The 24321-nt window shown below is 41.6% G+C and overlaps 1 protein-coding gene across 2 annotated transcripts in view; it reads left to right on the plus strand.

Annotated features, from left to right (window-relative positions):
- FRMD4B (FERM domain containing 4B) overlaps positions 1-8484 on the plus strand; it is a 367590-nt gene extending 359106 nt beyond the window's left edge. For both annotated transcript variants that reach the window (XM_043977894.1, XM_043977893.1), the window contains 2 exons: positions 3208-3334; positions 6763-8484. In XM_043977894.1, coding sequence (XP_043833829.1) covers positions 3208-3334; positions 6763-6889 — 254 coding nt within the window. In that variant the 3' untranslated portion in view covers positions 6890-8484. The remainder of the gene's footprint in view (positions 1-3207; positions 3335-6762) is intronic.
- The last annotated feature ends 15837 nt before the right edge of the window (positions 8485-24321 follow it).

The raw sequence follows: 24321 nt of genomic DNA on the forward strand, positions 1-24321 counted from the left end.
GCTTCTAAGTGCTTTGTGCTTTTCTTATTCACCAGGCTTTGGCCACTCATTAAAAAAACAAAAAAGAGAGACTTCTTTGGTTGTTATTAGTACTTAAACTACACGGCTGCAAATCCTAATTACACTCAAAACTTCTAGACCACGACTTGGTTGTATTGAATGTAATGTGCTTGAGGGTAGAGACCTTTGAAGGGTTATTTTGTTTTGTCCTTGTCTTTTTCAGGCCTGGCAAAGTGCCTAAGGGCTTAATAAATGCTTATTAGTTAAATTGAATTGCATGAAAATAGCTGAAAGAACAGTTGACATCCTATCAACCACTGACAATGGTTAAAAAATCATTTGCTCTCCATTCGAAATGAAAAATCAGAATTTTATTTCTTTTCCTTTAAGACAAGGGTTCTTAACCTGAGGTCCGGGAACTCATGGCTAGAGTGTGTGACTCTAGATGGGGAAAAAAACTTAATTACTTATTATTTATTTACACTATTTGCTCTAATCTCTTACTCCAATTTAGCATTTCTTTAAATTATTTAAAAACGTTATTTGGGGGCGGCTAGGTGGTGCAATGGATAAAGCACTGGCCCTGAATTCAGGAGGAACTGAGTTCAAATCCAGCCTCAGACACTTGACACTTACTAGCTGTGTGACCCTGGGCAAGTCACTTAACCCCCATTTCCCCGCAAAAAAAAAAACAAACCCAACAACAACAACAACAACAAAAAACCGTTATTTGGAGACAGGCTTCAACAACTTCCAAGGGGTCTGCTGCACAAGAAATGGTTCAGAAGCCCTGCTTTAAAAGAAAGTCTTGGGGCAGCTAGGTGGAGCAGTGGATAAAACATGGGCCCTGGATTCAGGAGTATCTGAGTTCAAATCTGGCCTCAGACACTTGACACTTACTAGCTGTGTGATCTTGGGCAAGTCACTTAACCCCCATAGCCCAGGAAAAAAAAAAGAACAAAAGAATGTCTTAGAGGGCAGTCATAGAGGATGCTAAGGATACAGGGACAGAAATAGAAGTACCTGCTCTGGTGGAGTTTCCATTCTGTTGATGCACCATGGTAAACTGACCTTTGGAAAGTGATATATAGGAAGGAAGGAAGGAAGGAAGGAGAAAGAAAGAAAGAGAGAGAGAGAGAGAGAGAGAGAGAGAGAGAGAGAGAGAGAAAGAAAGAGAGAAAGAAAGAAGGAAGGAAAGAGAAAGAAGGAAGGAAAGAAAGAAGAAAAGAAAGAAAGAAAGAGAAAGAAAGAAAGAAGATGCATTTATAAAGCACTCTGCCAAGCACTATGGGCACTGGTGATTAAAAGCAGAAAAGCAAGACAGTCCTGTCTCTCAAGGAGGTCACATTTGAATTCGAATCCAGGGAGCCAACACAGACTCTTCTGCTGATCTGCGTTTCTTCATCTTACCAAAGTGATTGTAGCTGGAGACTCTGTGATCATCAAAGCTTTTATAAATGGTCACCTTCAGCTCAGGGTGGGAGAAGCTGAAGGGACTCAGGCCCAAGAGGCAGAGTGGAGCAGGTGCACCAGCGAGAAGTTGGCATCCAATGGGAAGGAGGGAAGGTGGTGTTTACTAACAGGTTAGGAAGCCAATAGGCTTGAGCTAAACTTTGAAGGAGGCTAGGGATTCTATGAGGCAGCAGAGGAGGAGACATCCTGGGCCTGAAGGAGAAAAAGAGCCTTTGCAAAGGCATGGAGATGGGAGATGAAATATCGTGTGTAAGGAACATTAAGCAGAAATATTCTTATCTTTTCAGTCATTTTTTCAGTTGTATTCAACTCTTTGTGAACCCATTTGGTGTTTTCCTGGCAGAAATACTGGAGTGGTTTGTCATTTCCTTCTCCAGATCATTTTACAGATGAGGTAACTAAGGCAAACAGGCTTAAGTGACTTGCCCAGAGTCACGCAGCTAGATAAGTTTTTAAGGCCAGATTTGAACTCAGGAAGATGAGTCTTCCTGACTCCAGGCCCAGTACTCTACCCACTGAGCCATCTGGCTGCCCTATTATTATTCTTATCCTTTCATTACCCACAAAAGGAGATTAGGAATCAATCACCTCACCCAAGTCTTTCATTTTATAGTTGAAGGAACAGGCCCACAGAGAGTAATGGCTCACTTGGGGCCATGCAGCCAGATAGTTCTACTAGGATTTAAAGGACGAGACCTCTCAATCACTGTTACGACCAAACATAGGCATCTACCCCCATCCCCCTCACCAGTCAAAGCTACAAAATTCTTCCTAGACGTGTCAGTTCCATTTTGGGTCATATTTTGAGTAGTTATCAATGACAGTAGAGTAGCCAGTCAGACCATGGTAGAAACTGTGCTAAGCAGTGGGGATACAAACAAATAGTCCCTGCCCTCAGGGAACCTCCAGTCTAATGAAAAGGCAACATGAAAACATCATGTACATACAAGAAAAATGCACTGCAGTGGAAGGTAATTTAAGAGGTGGGAGACAAGGGATAAGATGACTGTGTGGTCCCGACATTGATCAGCGTCTGACTGTTCCCCGAGGTGTGGGGTCAGCAGGTCCATCCCAGGCATGGGGGAAAACTGGTTTGGTAGACTGCCTAATAACTATCCCTGAAGCCCAGGATTACTTCAAGCCTCCGGGTTTTTTTCCATTCTAGTTTACTCCCTCTGTTGAAATGAATCTTTTCACCTCTGATCCCCTCCCTACTCAGCCATCTGGACTGGATAAGAGGCCCGCTGTAAAATTCAGAAAAGGTCAAATTTCTTCCCTGTATGTATTAGTGCATGGTCATTCTCTTAAGGGAAGTGAATCAGAGGGCCTCTTATGCATTTGTCCTCCTCAGAACATCTGGATGAGGCAAGAAGCATCATTCCTGCCACCGCCCATTCTTGAGTGGGTAGCTTCTTTCATGTAAGAAGCTACCTGAGGGGCAGCTAGGTGGTGCACTGGATAAAGCACCGGCCCTGGATTCAGGAGGACCTGAGTTCAAATCCGGCCTCAGACATTTGACACTTACTAGCTGTGTGACCCTCATTGCCCTGCAAAAAAAAAAAAAAGACGCTACCTATGATTTGTCCTTTTTGGGGGCAGTCTACCCTGTGGTGTAGCCTCCTCCACCTCCTTCTGATTAGTGCAGGTGATTGGGTACTTCAGGGACCTGCCCTCTCTTGACATCTCTGCTGACTTCACAAGTAATTTTCCCATTTCTTTGCTCTTTATTCCTAGTGTCTTCCACAACTGCGTCCGGGAACTGGAGAACACAGATAACATTAGGACTGGCTGATCCCCTCTCACACTCTTCTTACACCAGCTGCTATGGCAATGTCTACAGTCCTTTGCCACCTCCAAGCAGGTGAGGATAGTTAAATACTTGGTCTAAGCCTTCCCCAGAACTGAAGACCTCAGTTCCTATCTGTGTGTTATTCTTAAATTTTTTTTTTAAAGATTTCCAGGATATATCAGTAGGAGCCTACATTATGCTGAATGCTTTTCTCTGTGTATATAGAATAATATTCTACATATTGAGTTACAGGGTTTATTTTTTACCCCAGCTCTAACCCACAAGTGTTTATATTCTGTAGCATAATAATCATTGATGTTCCTCTAGTGCTTTACAATTTGCAAAACTCTTTACATACAAGATCTCCTATGAGCCTCATGACAATCCTTTGGGGTAGGTGCTGTATGTATTTTGTGTTGTGTTTTCATCAGTAGGTAGTACTTTCTTTCCAGTATGGAAGTTTATTCTACCAATGTAGATATGTAACTTTTTAGGAACTCATCTATAATGTGTGGTCTCAGAAGAGTCTTTGCATCACTCACAAGTTGAGTAATTTGCCCATGGTCCCACAGTCCAGTATGTCAGGGACAAGATTTAAAAACCTAGGGTCTGTCTTTCTTTTTTTTTTTTTTAACTTTTTATTTTTTTGATTTTCATTGAAAAATTCTGAACCCAACAAGCACCAAACAGAATAAGCATTTCTATATGCAAAATAGAACAGAGAGGTTAAATTACATTTTAAAATTAAATTACCTTGGTAAACCTTGAAGTGCTTTATAAATGCTAGCTGTTATCATTAATAATAAATTAAAAGTAAATTAAATTAAAGCAATTTATTAAAAGTAGATTGCAAACATCTCAATTCCAAAGGAGCCCTTTTATTACCAGAATTCCTGTTAGACAGTTGGCAAGCTTAATTTCAAACAAATGCTAATGTTTATTTCTGTCTTGAACCTGCTTCCTCTCAGAAGTAACAGAAGCAACCAGCTGTCAATATACCTTAAAGCCAGGCTTTCATAAGCATTCAGAGCAACGCAAAAGGAGTCACAAAGACAGTTGGTTGTTTGTTTTTTCATCATGCAGTGGGGACTGTGTGATTTTTATTGGCACAGAGAACGCCCAGTAAGAGACTCCCCCTTAAGGCAGGTCTTAGAATTGCTCTGTCTACACCATGTCTTCCCTAGCAGAGTGGAGGGTCAGCTGAGTGGATTCTATGGAATCAAGCCTAAAAGGATTTTCATTCCCATAGCAATGTCTGCAATTCTCATTGGCAAGTTTGGGGGCAGTTCTCTCAAGCTAAGTAAGAGTTTGCTCAAATTGGAAATTTAATGAAACTGTATCTCAGAAAGTTGGATAATTTAAACAACTACTAGTGATGCTTAAAACAGAGTAGGAACAAAACCCCCCACCCCCAATCTGGACCCAGAATCTGAATTTCTCTTTTTTCCCCTCTATGGGAAGGGTGTTCTACCCTGGTTGGACTGTAATTTCACAAATATTTTTCATATTTATGGGTGCCTTACTTGTTTTTTAGGCTCGGTTAGTAAAGACACGTGACATATTTTTGAACTGAATCTAAGACATTTGTGACCTCTCAGACCCAAATCTTGTCAGAGCCAGGAAATGCTTTTTTTTTTCCCCTGAGAAAACCTGTTCCTTCAAGATTATTAATGTAATTCAGCCTGCCCAAGATGCCCTGATAAAAGTGGGGGTGGGGGGAGCTTTTGAAAAGAAGCATGATCAACTGGAAATTAGAAGCTATTGCCCTCATCCTTATTGATTTGTTATAGCTAGGCACCTCCGTGGGTTATAAAGACCATCTGATTTGCCTTAACTCTCACTGTCTGAGAGGATATATGGTACGTGCCAATAGAGGAGGTGCTTGAGAAGACCACCCTTCGGAAGGCCGATGGGTGTGAACATGTGAAGCTTTCTCAAACAGTCACAGTCACAGTTGCAAACTAGGAAAAGTGATATTTTCTCAGAGAGAAGATAAGGAACCTCACTAGAACTGCCCAGTGGGTTAAGCTTCTTCATGCTTTCACAAGCTAAGAGAAGTGTTTGACATTCTCACCACCAAATCTCTGCCGGTTTCAAGAAATTGATTACATGATCCTTCAGGAATCAAGGCCATCTTCATTCTCCATTGGATTTGTGTTGTCATCCATGGAAGGGGTCATCTGTGATGTAGATGATATCTCAGTTACATCTCTTGATCTTCCTGGGGCAGACAGGTGTGGAAGGGGGGACATGGACCTATCTCCCCAAGCTAGAAATGGCTTGGTTAGGTTAATGATACATATACAATAAAATTCTGGAAGAAGACCAGTGCCTAGACACAGTACAATATTAATTTGAATTTTCTTTGGCACTACCCGTGTGACTTTGGACAAGTCCCTTAGCTTGGGCTTGATTTTCCTCTTCTGTAACACTGACTGTCAGTCAGTGACCCTTTGTTGTGCCACTGTCCAGTTCCTAGCCCTGTGGGCGTAAGTTGGTGTTGTTGTTGTTCTCCCTTCAAGAGACTCTTCTTTCACTTCCTGTTTTCCATTTCCCTTTCTCCCTGTCCAACACCACCTGTTACTAGGCAGAACAAAGGGCTTCTGTCCAGGAGAATGGTTGTATCCGCAGAAATGAGCTCATTGTTAAATTCTCTTATGCTCAATATAGCCAGCGGTAGTAAGTACGGCATTTTCCATTTGTGTGCATTGCTTCATGTGTGACAGATCTGTTTGTTCTTGGTAATGAAGACTGTGTGAAATTGGACAGTAGCTGCCTGTGTTGGGTATTTTTTTAATGTCCAGGAAAACACTCAAAAGTTGATTAAAGTGGCATATTTTGGGGGCAGCTAGGTGATGCAGTGGATAAAGCACTGGCCCTGGATTCAGGAGTACCTGGGTTCAAATCCGGCCTCAGACACTTGACACTTACTAGCTGTGTGACCCTGGGCAAGTCACTTAACCCCCATTGCCCTGCAAAAAAAAAAAAAAGTGGCATATTTTTCCCCTCAACGTTCTTCTGAAAAGTTTTTCTCTCCTCCTCTTTAAGTTGTAGAAATGGAAAGTGAATTTTGCTACTAATCCCCTAACCTTCTAATGTATTGTGCCACTGGCATATATGTATGTATATATCAGAAATTAAAGGCATATAGCCTCTCCATATTAGGCATGTCGCCTTCTAATGTATTATGCCACTGGAAAGGTTTACCTTATTGGAATGCAGCATGGTGGGGTGGCCTGGAGCTTTCTAATTCAGTGCAACTTGTGAGGAGCCTCTGGCTTGTATAATGCTGGATAAAGATAGGCCAAAGTGGGGAAGACCCAAAGTCTTGCCCCAATAACGGGCCCATAACTTTGTAACGCCTCTTGGATTCTAAAATGTTATTTCTACTAACTGCCTTTGGATTTCCTACTAATTTTCCTTCTTCTTTTTCTGTAGTTTAAAAGTAAACACAGAGATGGCCACAGGGCACTGATTTTTCCCACATTTCTTTTTTATAGGCAGTATGCCACCGCCGAGGCCAGTCAACTGGACAGGACAGATGGGAGCCAGTTGGAAAACGACATGGACAGTAACGAACAGAGGCTGTTTTGGCATGAAGATTCAAAACCTGGAACATTAGTCTGAACTGCCGGCTTGAGCACTTTTGTTCAAGCTCTGCATTCTCACCCCAGTGTGCCTTGCCCAGTGTGCTGTTTTTCTGAAAAGAAAACTTCTTCAGAGATTCCCCAAACGTCAAAAGTCGAAGAAGACTTGAGTCTTTGGAGCCCATGGACACCGACTTTTTTTATGTTTTCTTTTCAAGAGAAACCACCCCCACCACCCCAAAAAACCCTAAACTCATTCTTCAAACTCCCAAGTAATTGGTGTTAACTGAACGAGCCAGGCCATGGTTTGGTGGGGGTCTTTTTGTTGCATTTTGTTTGTTTGTTTAACCCTCGACAAGTTTGAGCACTTGGTTGAAGTATTTATGTTGAAGAAGCACTTTTTAGGTGTTGTAGGCTAAACTGCAGATCAAAAGAGGGGGGACTCTTTTCAAGAGAAAGCAGGAATTTTCAGAGCACAATTCAGATGGCTAAATCGAAGAAAAGCAACACTTCAAATTTGTTTTTTCAGGCATGAGCTCACAATGACAAATGTATGGATTCATGAGTTCATGAAGTATCCCATACATACATGTGAGGACTCGACTGGAAGATTTTAGACAGTATTGGAAAATTTACTTGAAGGAAGGCTGGATTTTAATGGAGGTCTGAATGGGTTTCAATGTTTTTAGGGCAATGTACAGAGTGATGTTTTTGTGAGCACCATGAAGTGGATTCTGGGGAGGGGAGGGGGTGAGGCAGGAATGACATGTGAGGAAGGGAGGTCCAAACAAGGCTTGGGAGTTGCTGTGGCAGCCTCAAATATTACTTCATGGTAGCAGAATTGGGAGATAAAGCAATATGTTGAATTTTTTACAAATGTGCTTTGTGCATTTCCAAAGGTACCATTTCACTGTGCCAATGAGCTCGTTTGTCATGCCGAGCCGCATGGTGAATTACTGTTTGGTTGGTAATGATCCCATTGGGCTGCCCTTCTTCATCTCCACTGGGCGAGGGATTGTTCCCATTGTCATAAAGTTTTAAAGAGAACACACTGTGATGGCCAGTATTTCAAGGTGATGCAAAAAACAAACAAACAAACAAACAAAAACCCCAACACCCAGAACAACTGTGCCTTACGATTGTGGGCATTAGGATCGAGCACCGTTGTCTGAGTTCTAGATGCGATTCTAGGTCACCCAGTGACCTCAATAAGAGTGCTTCTTAAAAATAACAGTAAAACAGGGTTCCACAATGCAGGTGATTGAATTATGAGGCTAAAAGCTACCTCATATTTTCTTTGGAGGAACAGATATGGAATCAATGCAGGATTTTTCAGAAGCACTCACCATCCTTGTTTGTCAAAAAGATTCTCGTTTCTCATCTGTACTGTGCTTCAGAATCCCATCAAAGGTGCTCTGGTGTTTTTTTTTTTTCTTTTTATACAGATGATTAGTAACTCCTTGTGTATATTGTGAATAGAAAAGTTTCGGATCAACTTTTTTGAACATTTTTTACCTATATCCCAAAGCATGTAATATATACATAAAGATGGATTTGTTAAACTGGTCCTTAGTCATTTGTATCATTAGAAATGAAGTTTTGTTTTGTTTTGAGGGGGGGAGTGGAGAATGAAAACAGAAGAATTTAACTTAATCCCTTTTTTGCATATTTGTATAACCCACTAGAAACAGAAATGCCCTTTTGCATATCTTTTTCTTATTCTGACTTAGAGGACCTATTTTTTTTGTTTTACATAGGTCAATAAACTGAAAGTGTGCTACTGAAAATGTCAAAGCATTTGTCCCTTTTTGATCAGGGATAAGAATGAGATGTTAAAATCCTTGTTTTGAAGTCAGCATCCCAGGTCAGATTTCTTCAGATTCAAATCTCACCCTAGGCATGTTACTTTTGTGACCCTCAACAAATTTTTTAAACCTCTCTGCCCTAGTTTCCTGCCAAATGAAGAAGTTGGCCCAAAGTCCCTTCCAACCCTAAATCAATGAGCCTACGGAGGCCATTTTGGACCCTCTATGAGACCTAGCGATTGTAGTTAGTGTGACTTGAGACAAAGAAATCTAATAGGGTCTTAAACTTGGTGGGAGATAATGTGGTGCAGTGGATAGAGAGCTCCGACATCCTGGCTGTGTGACGCTGGACAGTTCTCCTGACCTCTCAGTGTTCTAGGGTCTAACTTCTTACACTGTGGTTTATGACCCCATATAGCCCATATAGGGTCATGTAACAGTGTGGGGGTCGTGAAAAATTTGGCAACAGTAAAAGGTGATGTATGCCTATTTTATATAGCTGGGGTTGTGTAAAAATTTCTCTGGTGAAAAGGGATCATGAGTTGAAAAAGTTTAAGAAACCCTGCTCTAGACAACTCCCTAAGACTAAATTGCAGGGGAGAGGCTGACCTGCAAAGGGAAATACCTTATAAAGGGAGTTTCCTCCTCTGGGGCGTTTTCTATGTGAAGGAAATACTGGGTCCAATTCCTTTGCCTATATTAGGGGGAGAAAAAGACTGGGAAAAGATGCCAAGGGACATATGATCAGGACAGTAACTAGCACTGGGAAAAAAGGGCTTTGGCCAGGGGGCAGAGGTGTGTATGGGTGCATCTATGCTTTTCTCCCCCTCCCTCATCTTGTGGTCTTCACTTTACCACCAGTAGCCCCCACCCAACCTCTAAGGAGGGAATCTGATATTCTCCTGCAGATAACTTTCCCAAAAGTAACATGTGTTGAGTTGTGAGGGAACTTAGGCCATTATCCAGTTCAACTCCCTCATTTTACATGTGAAGAAACAGGCTTGGAGGTTGAGGGATTTGCCCAGAGTTAACATAGCAAGTGTCTGAAGCAAGATTTGAACCCAGGTTTTGGGTCCACAAATCGAGCATTATTCCGCTGTTCAGTAAGTATAAGCATGTCAGATTATCAGGACAATAGACCAAAGAATTTTCCCCTGGTGGAAACAACCATGGAAATGGGATCACAGAAGCCCAGCTTGGTCATTTGACTATCTTCTTCTAAAAAGTGATAGTGTCAAATGCATTTTTGTGTTTATTATAAAGTTAAAATGACGGAAGACAAAGATGGCATTGCAAGCCTCGGTTTCTTCACTTGTAAATCGAAAGGGTTGTGCTAGGTGCCCCCCCCCCCCCCCCCCGTAGGATTCCCTCATCGAGCCCCATCTGTTCACCTCACCAGGCTGTACTGCCTCTCTGGGAAGATTCATCCCAGCAAAATTTATTTATTCGTCGAATGGATTCAATCTAGTAATGAAGATCATACAACATCTTTCTATTATGAGGCTAACAAAGAAAACATTTTTTACTTATGAAGACAGCACTGGTAATTTGCTGCATCTAGCCCATTACTTGTTCTTGAAGATAGGTATAATTTAAATGCGGTGTGTTGGAGTTGGGGGGATGAAGGAGGAAAGGGAGGGAGAGAGAATGAGGGAGGGGAGGGGGGTTGTCTAAAAAGCAAAGGGCTTAAATACTTAAGTATAATTGTATAATGATAATATAATTGTCAAGCACAGTGTCTGGCACATAGTAGACACTATATAAATGTTAGCTGCTATTATGATTAAAGGACTGGTAATTTGGTGTGGGTACCTCCCTCCACTCTTACAGATCTCCACCCCTCTATAACTTCATGGTTGTCCTTTGAGAGGTGTTGTTGCAACTCAGATTCATACCCCGAAGGCAAGGGGATGCTAGGACTGATGAGAGAGATAAGCAGCCATCACCCTTTCCAGCCTGGTCAGAACTTGGACTCCACTGATGCAGCCTTTGGGAACCCAAGGTCACCTCCATGCCCTTGTTGCTCTCTTCAATTAGCCTGCCACACAACCATCAAAGTATCCTTCCTAAAACATACAACTGTGCCACTCCTTGCTCAGAAACCTTTCTAGGCCTAGTTCCCATTATCCTCCTTTAAGTGCTTCGTGTTTCGGCCAAATTGGCTACTAGCCGGTTCCCAAACTCACCATTTCAGCTCTGGACCTAATATCTCTGCACAGATGGTGGCCAGGCCTTGAATACACTCCCTCTTTACCTCCACCTCTTAAAATCCCAAGTTTTGGTCAATGCTTCCCTTGGGTTCCCTGCCACGGCTCTCCTTTGCAAAGCCCTTCATTTGTGGGCTCTTAATCTTGCATCCAGTCTGGCAACCCTAAGCCTATCAGCCCCTTCTCAGAAAAAATATATAAAATACATAGATTGAACAATATAACCAATTATCTTGACATACAATTATCAAAATATATCCACAGACTCTGGAGGGGAGAGAGGGAGGGAGAAAAATTTGGAACTCAAAATCTTTAAAATGAATGTTGAAGGGCATCTAGGTGGCACAGTGGATAAACCACTGGCCCTGGATTCAGGAGGACCTGAGTTCAAATCCAGTCTCAGACACTTGACAGTTACTAGTTGTGTGACCCTGGGCAAGTCACTTAACCCTCATTCCCCCACCAAAAAAAAAAATGTTGAAAATGATCTTCACATATAATTGGAAAAAATAAAATACTATTTAATTAACAAATAAAGTACACTTCCTTTTTCCCAACCCCTTTTGTTTGTTTGTTGTTGTTGTTGTTTTGGTTTGGTTTTGTGGGGCAATGAGGGTTAAGGGACTTGCCCAAGGTCACACAGCTAGTAAGTGTCAAGTCTGAATCTGAATTTGAACACAGGTCCTACTGAATCCAGGGCTAGTGCTTTATCCACTGGGCCACCTAGCTGTCCCCCCACCCCCACACCCTTTTTTATACATGAGAAAATGGAGGCCCAGAGAGAAGTGATTTGGCCAGAAGTCCTAAGTAGCTGAGCAGAGATAGGACCCAGGTACTCAGATGTCCAGCCATATGCCCTTCCCATATTCTTCTTCCAACACAGGATGATCTGATGATCAACTGGCTAGTTCCCTACCAGGGAGGGAAGGAATAAACATTTCTATAGTACCTCCTATGTACCAGGCACCGTGCTAAGCATTTTACAATTATTATCTCATTTGATCCTCACAATGACCTTGAGAGAGAGGGGCTGTTATTGCCCCCATTTCACAGATGAGGAAACAGGCAGGTTAAGTGACTTGCCCAGTATCACCCAGCTATTAAATGTCTGAGGCTGGATTTGAACTCCAAAGTCTTCCTGACTCCAGGTCCAGTGTTCCATAAACTGCACCACCAGGCCATATCATGCCTTGCTTTCTGCACTTACTAGTCATCAATATAAAGTTTTTAATAAAATTATTTTATGATCAATGTAGCCTTTTCCCACAGCTCTAAATCGCCCTAATATCACTGCACTCTTAAAAAAATATATCGATCAGTAGCACTGAAACCTCTCCGTTGTTCAAGGAAAGAGAAATTGATATAAAGGGGTTTTTTTTTGGTTTGGTTGGTTTTTGTGGGGCAATGGGGGTTAAGTGACTTGCCCAGGGTCACACAGCTAGTAAGTGTCAAGTGTCTGAGGTTGGATTTGAACTCAGGTCCTCCTGAATCCAGGGCTGGTGCTTTATCCACTGTGCCACCTAGCTGCCCCCTAAAGTGTTTTTTAAAATAATGTTCTAGATACTTGGAACTTGTGTTTCTCCAAGTCCCCCTTTCTCCCCCACACACAGACACCCTTTTTAGAGGCAGCTAGACGGTACAGTGAATAGAGCACTGGGCTTAAAATCATATAGACCCGAGTTCAAATCCAGTCTCAGACAATAGTTGTGTAACCCTGGGCAAGTCTCTTAACGAGCCTGATTCTGTTTCTTCAACTGTAAAAGAGCACCTACCTCCCAGAGTTGTTATGAAGATAAAGTGAGGTAATATTTAGCTTAGCACAGCATCTAGCACGTAATAGGTGTTTCATAAATGTCTGTTCCTCTTCCTCTTTAATGGAAGAGCATTGTCATAGGCTGGGTGGAGTAATGGATAGGACGCAGTGGAGAGTGGATATGATCTGCCCTACTGTAGACTAGGATTCCAGTCTGACCTCACACCTTGAGCAGCTGCGTGATCCTGAGCAAGGTCCCAGTTTCCTCATCTGTAAAATGGGGGCACTGCCTTACTCCATCTCCAGGGTGTTGGGAGGAAAACACTTTGCAGATTTTAAAGGAACCATAAATGAGAGCTATCAAAGGAATCCATGCCCTTCCCCATTCTCTTCCCCAAATAAAAGAATTAAGCCATGATCACAATCTTTCAAGGAACTTAATGTCACCTGGGGGAAAAAATGAAGATGACCTTGTGTTTGTTTTTCTCAAAGAAGTTCCTTCTATTCAAATGAAATAATATTTGTAAAGCATTTAGCACAGTGACAGGCACACAGTAGGTGCTTAATGCTTTTTCCCTTCCTCTTACCACCCCCACCCCCCTGTTTCAGAACACAGCCTCCCTTTCTGGGAGTTCTGCTTCTCTTAGTAGGGAAAAGGGTTAAGAAACAAATGCAATGTGGATGATCTGAGGTTTAGGGGACATGAGATGATCACAATCATATAGCTCTTTCTCCACTTCATCTTAAGTAAGTCTCATCAGTACCCTGTGAGGTGCTGATGCCCATTTTACAGAGGAGAGAACTAAGGCTCACAGAGGTTTCATGACTTGTTCAATAGAAAGTAAGTGTCTGAGGAGAGTTGGGAAGCCAGGTCCTCCTGACTCTCAGCCCAGCATCCTTTTTTGTTTTCTTTTGCAGGGCAATAAGGGTTAAGTGACTTGCCCAGGGTCACACAGCTAGTAATTGTCAAATGTCAGAGGTCAGATTTGAACTCAGGTCCTCCTGAATCCAGGGCTGGTGCTTTATCCACTGCAACACTTAGTTGCACTGTCTTTTCTTTTTCTTTCTTTCTTTCTTTCTTTCTTTCTTTCTTTCTTTCTTTCTTTCTTTCTTTCTTTCTTTCTTTCTTTCTTTCTTTCTTTCTTTCTTTCTTTCTTTCTTTCTTTCTTTCTTTCTTTCTTTCTTTCTTTCTTTCTTTCTTTCTTTCTTTCTTCCTTCCTTCCTTCCTTCCTTCCTTCCTTCCTTCCTTCCTTCCTTCCTTTCTTTCTTTCTTTCTTTTTTAAAATTATTTATTTAAGTTTTCAACCTTTGTTTAGATAAGATTTCCAATTTCAATTTTTTCTCCCTCCCTCCTTCCTCCCCTATACAGAAGGTAATCTGATATATAACATTAAACATATTTCTGCATTAGTCATGTTATACAAGAAGAATCAGAGCAAGAAGGAAAATTTTCTTTTTTTTAAATCATAAAAGTATTTTATTATTTTCCAGTTACATGTAAAGATAGTTTTCAACATTTGTTTTCATAAGATTTCCAGTTCCAAATATTTCTCCTTCCCTCCCTTCCCGTCCCCCTCCCCAAGACAGAAAGCAATCTGATATAAGTTATATATGTACAATCACATTAAACATATTTCTGCATTAGTCATGTTGTGAAAGAAGAATCAGAACAAAAGGGGAAAACCTCAAAAAAGAAAGCAAAAGTAGAAACAGTATGGTTTGATCCCAGCATCCTTTTTTTTTTTTTTTTAAATGAGGCAATTGGGGTCAAGTGACTTGCCCAGGGTCACACAGCTAGCAAGTGTGTGTTAAGTGTCTGAGGCAGGATCCGAACTCAGGTACTCCTGACTCCAGGGGCGGTGCTCTATCCACTGCGCCACCTAGCTGCCCCCCAGCATCCTTTTCAATGCAAGATGCTATGCCTTAGTCTTAAAAGGATTACAGAATTCAAGCTGGAACAGAGCTCAGAGGCCAATTAGTCCAATTCCAATTTACAGATAAACATTAGCCCAGATAAAGTTTGCCCAACATCACCACAGGGTTTGAAGCCAAATCTTCAGACTTCAGACTTCCACCAAAAGGCTAACTTTTGTCAAGAAAGTTGCTCCCTTGGGCATGGTCAGTCCAACATTGATAATCAGTTTATAAGGACCATCCCACCCAGAGGAGATTCTTAGAGTTTCAGAAAAGACCTGCCATTCTTTTCTGTCTGGGGTGGGTCTGGAAGATATTTCTGATAAGGAACCAAGCCCCACACCCAAACACACTAGTGCCTTTTAAAAAGGGTGGAGTAAATAGGGTTGGCATTTAAAGAATGCTTTGGGAAGGTGGATATGTCTGGGACCCCACCTAGTCAGTCAACCTTCTCTAAAAACACCCCCCCACCCTTCCAAATAGGAAAATCTTTGTAGGATTGTAGAGAGACCCTGGGCCAGAAGGGACCTCTAGTCTTCCTGCACTGTGGAGCTAGTCAGAAGAAGGCCAAGGATTGGGAGAAGGAAGACCTGCCTGGTCCAGAGCTCCTGCCTCAGGGCTGGGGAATGGCAGGACCTAGATGAACCCCAAGGGCCTCCAGGTCGAGTCTCTGAAGTCAGGAAGCACAAAAGAGCCCTTAGCCAGTGAATTTCCCATCTACATGAGTGGATAGATGAATCAATGAATCAATGAATCAGTCAGTGGATCAACAACAACAAAACATTAAGCCCTTATGTGCCAGACACTATATTCTACATAAGATGATGGTGTGTAATCCCTGACCTAAAGGTGCAACGCCAAGCTCTGCTTTTAAATGCCTTGGCTTGAAAAAATGCTGAGAGCTCCCCTCTTGATTATATATATATATAATATTATATATATATATATATATATATATATATATATATATATATATAAAACCTTTCCCTGTCCCAAAGTCTCTCATTCCACCCTTATTCCAGATCTATGAGAAGGACAGGGAAGGGTCAGGGAGTTATTACTTGCATTTGATAATTGGGAAAATGGAGACCCAAGGAGGGGAGGTCACCTGCCCAGGGTCACAGCAATAAATTGGTGAATCCTGTGAGTGCTCACCAGATCATCCCACTACTCCTCTCGTGGGGAAGAGGGCCTAGAAGCAGCTCAAGGGCTCATTTCAAAGAAATAACTAGCACCTGGAGGGGTGGGGGTTGGTGGTGGGGCAGAGGGCGGGGTGAAGAATGGCTGGTGCATCTCACATAAGACTGAGATTTTAATTCACTCTATCCATGAAATTCTAACTAAATCTAGAATTTTTTTATGGTTAAGAAACTGAGGAGAGAGAAGAAATGTGGCTGAGTTCAAATCCAGTGTCAGACACTTACCAGCTGTGTGACCCTGGGCAAGTGACTTCACCTCTCTCTGCCTCAGTTTCTTTAATTGTAAAATGAAGATGAAATCGCCTCCCAGGATTGTTGGGAAGATCAGATGAGATAATACTTATATAGTGCTTATCACTGTGTCTGGCACATAGTAGGCACTTAAATGGTTGCTCCCTTCCTCAAATAGAGGGAGACTTGGAGGGTAGAGCATGTAGACTCAGATTCCAACTTGAACACTGTGTGATCTCAGTCAAATCACATAATCCCTGAGATTTCATTTCCTCATTCATAAACCACTCAAATGGATTTATTCATCGATACATTCATTCCCTCCAAAGATACAGCCCAAAACCTGTGACTCTTGCCCATCACCCCAATACATTCACCCAAGACGTTCACCAAAAGAGAGCAGTAGTATGCAATTCACAGGGTTGTTGTATGATTCAAATAAAACGTGGTGTGTAAAGTCCTATGTGATTATCATCTGTTTTTATTATTCTCCCAAATGAGAGATTGATAGAGAAAATGGCAGATAGTGGGACCCAAGGGACTAAACAATACATAAACACTAATCCAGCACAGCTTCCCCAACAGTAGATAGATGACACAGGGCCAGTTTTCCCGTCTTTTTTTTTTATGTTGCCTTTTGTTTTTATACCACAGTCATTTCCCTTAATCTCTCCTCTTCCCCAATTTAACCCTAAAATTACCACTGCTTCTAGAGTAAGGGTACCTGGGTTCAAATCCTACTTTAGACTGACCCTAACTGCCTTTGTGAGCAAGTCACTCATCTTCCCTCATGTGTAAAATGAGGAAGATATACCAGACATCTTCCGAGTTACTTTGCAGCTTCACCCCTGTAAGCCTACGCTCTTTCTAACATCTTTCCTTTTAACATTTAAACAAACCAGACTTTGGAGAGCGTAGAACCCAACCCATAGCCCCAGCACTGTACCTGTCTACTCAGAGGAGGGAGATGTTTCATTGTGAGATCTCTCAGACCAAGACTGTTCAATGAAGTTTGCCTTTTAATGGTGTTACTGTTTATATTATAAGGTCACATGTGTTGTTCTCCTGTTTCTGTTCTACTTTTTCTTTATCACTTGATGCAAATCTACACATTTGTCTCTGAAATGTTCATATTCACCAATTCTCAAGTCTGCCTCAGTTTACTCACAGGTATACGCTAAGAAGGCCTGCATGACTGAAGAGGGCAGGGAATATTCCCATTGGAAAACTCACTAGGGAAGAGGGACCCCACCCAGCCAACCTGGGAACACAAACTCTTCCCACTGTTCTCCTGACCCAGCACATGCTTGGCCTAATGACATGTTGGCTCATAGCCAGTGAGCTCCTACTGCAGCTGGGCAGGTCACCTTTTATGTGCATCTGGGAACGACAATGTCCCTGCCTGGGGCAGCATGAGAATTAATGAGTGTTTGCAGATCCCCTGATGAAAAGGAAATGATTGTCATCCTCTTTATTATAATCATTGTCATCACTTAATTACAGTGCCGCCATTCTTTCTGGGAATCCTTGAAGACCCAAGGAGTTGGAGCTTGTAATAGAACCTGAGTCCTCCCAGAGGCCAATTCTATCACCTCAAGTGTCTGCACACTCTTTTTTTTTTACCCCCAGAGAATCACGGGGAAAACATTTATTGAAAACAAGGATTGAGTGAGTCTTCATAGTGACAAATTTACCAGTACTTTCCCAAGCAAACTTGTTGGGTCAATGACGACACCTAGAGGATGGACTCTGTAATGACAATCCAGAGGTCTCGGTCATTGAAACTGTATCCCATATCACTCTGATTGCACATTACTCTCCCTGCACATGATGTTCCCAACGGCCCTACTCATTCTCTGTATGTGACCTTCCATCTTCCACCTCCAAGTATTTGAATAGTCTGTCCCCCATCTGCAGTATGTCCTCCTTCCACACTTCTGCCTCAAAGAACCACTTGCTGCCTTCAAAGGTTAGTTTCCTTCAATGTCACCTGCTACGTGAAACCTATCCTGATCCCTCCCTCCAGTGTTCCAACGCCCTCACCCCATATTACCTTGTAATACAAACACTTTCATACTACATATTACTTGGTATTAAATACAAAATATTTTCTCTGTCTCTACAAAATATTTTGTATTATATGAGAATATTAATATATTTTATATGAACATATGTTATATAATATATAATATACTTTTCATACATTATACATTGATATATTATCTAACATAAATTTATTATATACATATGCACACATCATACATATATTATACATTTTAAATATTTCTTTTACACATTTTTAATATACAAAACATACAAATATATAAACTATTTTGAATTTACTTTTCTGTCTACATATCTTTCCCTCCACAATAGAATGTAATAGCTGGGGGTGTTTCATCTTTGTCCTTGAATCTCCAGCTCCTAATACAGATTATGCACCACACAGTAGGTGCTTAATAATTATTGAATGCATGAGTGATTTCCCAGCATTCCTTTGTTCCCCCCTTCACCCTCTAACTAGCAGCTAGAATCTACTCTGAGTCCAAGAGAAACTGACTTATAGAATCATGATTCAATAATAAAAAATATGTGTGTTCTATATTTAAAACAATACATAATATTTTATAAAAATAATAATTAACTATTATTCTACACATCATGGGTTTTTTTTGTCTATATTCAAGGTGTTTTACATGTATTATTTAAGTGGAACTTCCCAATAGGTTTTTGAGGTAGGTGCTGCAGGTATCTTTACTATCCCCACTTTACAGCTAAGGAGAGTGAAATTGAGATGACCGTACTTGAAGTCACACAGTTAATACATATCAGAGGCAGGGTTTGAAATCACATCAGTGGGGCATGATGCATAGCAAGCACTTACTAATAGTTATTGGCTTATTGGCTTGTTGACATGCAATACAATGGAATCACCTCTACCACCTAGCTGGACTTGGGCAAGTCACCTGATCTCTATGGGCTTCAACTGACTTATCTATAAAAAAAAAAAAAAAAGGGGCTGGACTTAGTGAGTTCTAAGGTTCCCTCTGGCTGAGTCTTTGATGCCATCCCTGATCATGACACCATGTTGCCACTGTCAATATGAAGGGGTGGGGGTGGGAATCCAATCCAGAAGTTGGAGCTGCCTGCCATTGTTGCTATGTGATTGATGATAGGCTAATAACATCACCTATGCTGGCCTCCTTTCTTACCTACAAAAGGAGAGAGGTGAATTAGATGATCACAGAACGTTAAGAAATCATTAAATGGAGTTAGTGATAATCCAATCTAAACCCCTCATTTTACAAGTAAGAGAGGTGAATCCTAGAGAAATGAAGTTTGCCCAAGGCCACAAAGGTAGAAAGAACTGATATCTTACAAAAACAGAATTATAGCAGTTGAATCCAAAATGAATCCTCTTACCCAATTCTCCTTTTATAAATAAATTGACACTCAGAGAGGGTAAAGTGGTTTGTTCACAATCAAACAATTAGTATTGTTAATGATACTCAAACCCGGCATGGTATACTGGACTTGGAGTCAAGATGACCTTTGTTCAAATCCTGTCTCAGACACTTACTGGTTTCCCCATCTATAAAATGAGGGGTTGACTGAGTTTCTGCAATCTTTTTCAGCTTTCAATTTGTGAGTCTGTAAGTCTTCTGGCTGCAAGTCCAATGTCCTTTCCACTCTCAGCCTTGCTCTAATATTTTATGATTCAATGACACCCCAGTTGGTGCCCAAATACCAAGTTACACAGGTTCTTTATTAGACAAAGTTATGGTTCTTAGGCAATTTAATTCAAGGGTACAGATTTAGGTCTATTCGAATCATTTTCTCCTTTCTAGCCACTGTCTTTACTCACTCCATCCCCCAAGCTACTAGAAGTATTAATAAATATATCTCAAGGATTTAAAGATGGAAAGTATCTACTGGATTATCCAGTTCATCTTCTTGCCAATGTCTACTAGAGAGTCCAGAAATTCCTTTCCTGAGCACATTTCAGAAATATTAAATTGATATGATACATTGCAAGGGCCAAAAGATATCTATAACTACTTTGGATAGTAGACTTAAAGGCAGAGGGCACAGCTGGTTTTGCCAAGTGGCCTTCTGGGTAGTGATCTTCTGAGAAACTGCAGACACAAGTTGAGATGATCCAGAGTGAATGTCTTTGCTGTGTGTACTGCTTAACACACACATTAGTCTGAGAGTAACAGCTTTGGTCAAATTGTTTTTAGTTCCTTTGCAGATACATACTGACTTTGGGATGTTGGGTAAGTCGCTTAATCTCCTAGGGGTCTAGGCAACTCTCTGAACCTCTAACTTGCAGAGAAGGTGCCTGAATTCCCTCATTCATTAGCTCTCCTTACCACCTAAATCAGAGATCTGGTCCCTATCCCCAGTGAAACAGGAGTCTTGTCTGAGGAGACCCCAGGGTTTAGGAGCATAGGAAGATTACTCTTCATGATCCAATCACCCGTGTAGGGGTTTGGCAAACCTGGTTCCAGAAGTTCCTGAGAACATGCTTCAGAGCATGTGCAGGAATTCTGTAACTGCTAGCTAGATTTATGCTTACTACTTGTCAAAGAAAACTTTGGATCAGCTTCTGAGAACTGTGTGCATATACAAGGGGGTGACTGGGGCAAGGACTGTTGGAAGCCTCCAGGAGAGGGAGGTGTGGGAGGGAGAGAAAAAGAGAGGGGACAGGAAAGGGAGAAAGAAAAGGAGAGAAAGATAGGGGATGAGACAGACAGACAGAGATGGGGAGAGAGGGAGGGAAGAATAAAGAGGAAGAAAGAAAAGAGAGAGAAAGGAGATAGAGGAAGGGAAAGGGAGAAAGAAAGAGGAAGAAAGGAATAAAGAAAATGAAGAGGAGAGCCAGTGACCTACTCACCCCCACCTACACCAAGACCTGTGTCTTTATTCTGCATATAAAATCACTCCCCCACCAAGTATTCTGGAAATCCTTATCCTCTGTCCATCCCATTCACAGCAGCAAATCATGTCCCTAGAGGATAGCCATCTACATCCCCCTCCGAATTTTATGGGTAACAAGGGATTGGGGCTGTCTTTCTGATGCTAATGCTTCAAGCCCCCTTTCCAATGTATTCTTCTCAATATTAACCCCCAGTCATAATTGGTATCTCCCATATTTCATAGCTTAACCCAGTGATTAGCATCCCACTATTATTTAACCAATTTACAGGATTTAGCTATTACAAAGGAATATTTACTTAGAAGATGTAGCAAGAATAGAACTTAAAAAGAATCCACCACCCCCAACACTAGCAGGATATTCTTCCCTCAACTACCCCAGTCCCTATAGAAAGTAGACTTTGTAGAAGTTGTTACAAAGCATTTGCCCCCATTGAAATCACTTCAGAATGCAGCATGGTCTTTGAAAAAAGTTGGTCCCTTATTGCATAAATAGGGAGTCTTTACTCTTGGATCTTCTAAATTACTCCTCTGGGCTGTGCTGGCACCTCACCTGGCTTGGCTGCTGACAGATTCTGGTATGGATTCCAGGTCCTGGACCCCTGATGCTGTTCCAGCCTTTTGAAGCTCAGAAGGTGGCATTCTAGTCTGGACCATCTCTAATACTCCACCTAGGGCAGGAAAGAATAAACATGGCAGAAAGAAGCAATAGGGAGGACATGTGCTCACAAGTCTCATCCCAGGTGAAGAGACTAGGCTGCTAGTTCCATCTCTCTCTCTCTCTCTCTCTCTCTCTCTCTCTCTCTCTCTCTCTCTCTCTCTCTCTCTCTCTCTCTCTCTCTCTCTCTCCTTCCCTAGAGACATGTATCAATCCTTTCCTCAATAACAAACAGGAAAGAGAGAGCTTACTTAGCCAGTTGGTACATTTTTATGCATTCAGTTCTGGCTCAGCAGCCAAAGAATAACAGTTCTTTATTAAAAAATATAAGTTTTTTATTTAAGAATAACACTCTTGTTTTTCAGTTGTTTCAGTCACATATGACTTTTTGTGACCTACTTGGGGTTTTCTTGGCAAAGATACTAGAATAGTTTGCGATTTCCTTTTCCAGCTCCTTTGACAGATAAGGAAACTGAGGCAAACTGGGTTAAATGACTAGCCCAGGGTCCCACAGCTAGTAAGTTTGAACTCAGGTCTTCCTGACCTCTAGGCTCCACCTAGCCGCCCTTACTACTTATATGACTTCTTATATGACTCTAGATCAAAATGGTTTGTTTCTATCCACTATGACAGGCTGGCTTAGATTATCTGTGTGGTCCCTTCTAGCATTCCAATTCTATATAAATTGAATATGTTCTCTGAAAGTTTAATCTGTTTAACAACGTGTCTGCAGACAGATGTGGGAGTAAGACCTCATCAGGAAAATCTCAATATTTTGTTTGGGGGATGAAAAATTCAATCTTGTTTTAATTGTATGAGAATGAGACTCACTTGTCTTTTAGGGGATTGTTTTAATTATCTTTTGGAATGTGCTTAACTCGGACACATGAATTTTGGAAACTTATCAACTGAAGAAGATACGATTCCAGATTTTAAATTCTGTACTTTTGGAGGGTCTACAACAAGATCACTTAACCTCTGTTTGCCTATAAGGCAGCTAGGTCGTTCAGTGTACGGGTACAGTGTAAAGGTAGGGGTCCTGGAATCTGGAAGACCTGAGTTCAAATCCAGCCTTGGACATTTACTAGCTGTATGACCCTAGGCAAGTCATTTAACTCTGTTTGCCTTAATCCACTGGAGAAGGAAATGGCAAACTACTCCAATATCTTTGCCAAGAAAACCCCATGGACAGTATAGTCCACTGGGTCACAAAGTATCAGATATGACTGATCAATAACAGCATAACAAGGTTAAGATTACATTTTGATAATTACTAGGTATATTTCACATCTCTATTCTGCGCAGACTTGAGGGAGAAGGATTTAGCTAAGACCACTGAGGATAATTTTGTGCATACAATTCCACATATACATGGTGTCCCAATCACCTTAGTGAAGATTTAAGCTCAAATATCTTGAAATGGCACTAAAGCTATGGGGACACCCCCATACTTATTAAGAACCAGCCGTGTGCAAAACTATGGATACAGAGAGAAAATGAATGAAAAAGAACTTTTTAAATTCTTTTAATTCTGCATATTAAATCCATACAGAGGGGAGACAACCTGTGAAGGGGATGGAGTCAGATGGAAGGGACCAGTGGATCTTGGGTGCAGCAGGAAAACATAAAGTTCTACACCACCTTTTATATCATTTCCATTGATAAAGCTATGTCTGTTTCTGATGTTGAACCATGTGACTCAGCCAAGGACTTCAGTAAAGACTTTCTTTTCCAGGTCTTCAGAAAGTTTCAGAAAACGCTCCTCCAGGCCTCAGTTTCTTCATCTGTAAAATGAAGGGGTTGGACCAGATGGCCCCCAGGTTCTTTTTCAGTTTCCTTTTCAGTCCTTGGCACAGTGCTTGGCACATAGTAGATGTTATATAAATGCTGCTGCTGCTGTTGTTACCTGTGTGACTTTGGACATCACTTTCCAGCTGAGTGATGCAGTAGCTAGAGTGTCAGGCCTGGAGTCAGGAAGACTCATCTACCTGAGTTCAAATCTGGCCTTAGACATCAGCTTTGTGACCCTGGGCAAGCCATTTAATCCTGTTTGCCTCAGTTTCCTCCAACCAAGAGTTGGGCACAACTGAAATAACTGAGCTAAATCAAATCGTTTCATGTTAAATGAAACCTAAAATCCTGTCAGCCTCCTAGGACAGCTGAAAAGTCAAAAGAAGATGACACACAAGGTTTGCTTCTTATATAATGTTAGCAAAGGTGTGGAGGGGGGCGGGGGGGGGGGTAGAGAGTAGATCAATCAAGTCTTTTGAGAGCCATCTGAGTGACATTTACCATGGATCTGGCCAAATTCCAGAGGAGCTGTCATCAATGACTGGAAATATCAAGATAAATAAGGTTCAGACTGTGCTTTCCCCAGGACATGGGTTCCAGGGAAACAGACACGCTGAGAGCGAATCTTGACCCCCAAGTCCTGGCTCAAATATAGGGCAGCAATTGCTCATTTCTGCCACAAAGGGGATCCCCCCCTTAAAAAGTAGAGAAATGCTCTCATTGGGTATAAATTACCAACTTTAAAAGCAGATTACCAAAAAAAAGGGGGGGGGCAGCTGGGTGGCGCAGTGGATAAAGCACCGGCCCTGGATTCAGGAGGACCTGAGTTCAAATCCGGCCTCAGACACTTGATACTTACTAGCTGTGTGACCCTGGACAAGTCACTTAACCCCCATTGCCCCACAAAAAAAAAAAAAAAAAAGCAGATTACCACAGGCTGCTAAAGATCAATCAATTCAATAACCATTTATTAAAT

This window comes from Dromiciops gliroides, chromosome 1, assembly GCF_019393635.1.
Source record: "Dromiciops gliroides isolate mDroGli1 chromosome 1, mDroGli1.pri, whole genome shotgun sequence".
NCBI classification, from domain to species: domain Eukaryota; kingdom Metazoa; phylum Chordata; class Mammalia; order Microbiotheria; family Microbiotheriidae; genus Dromiciops; species Dromiciops gliroides.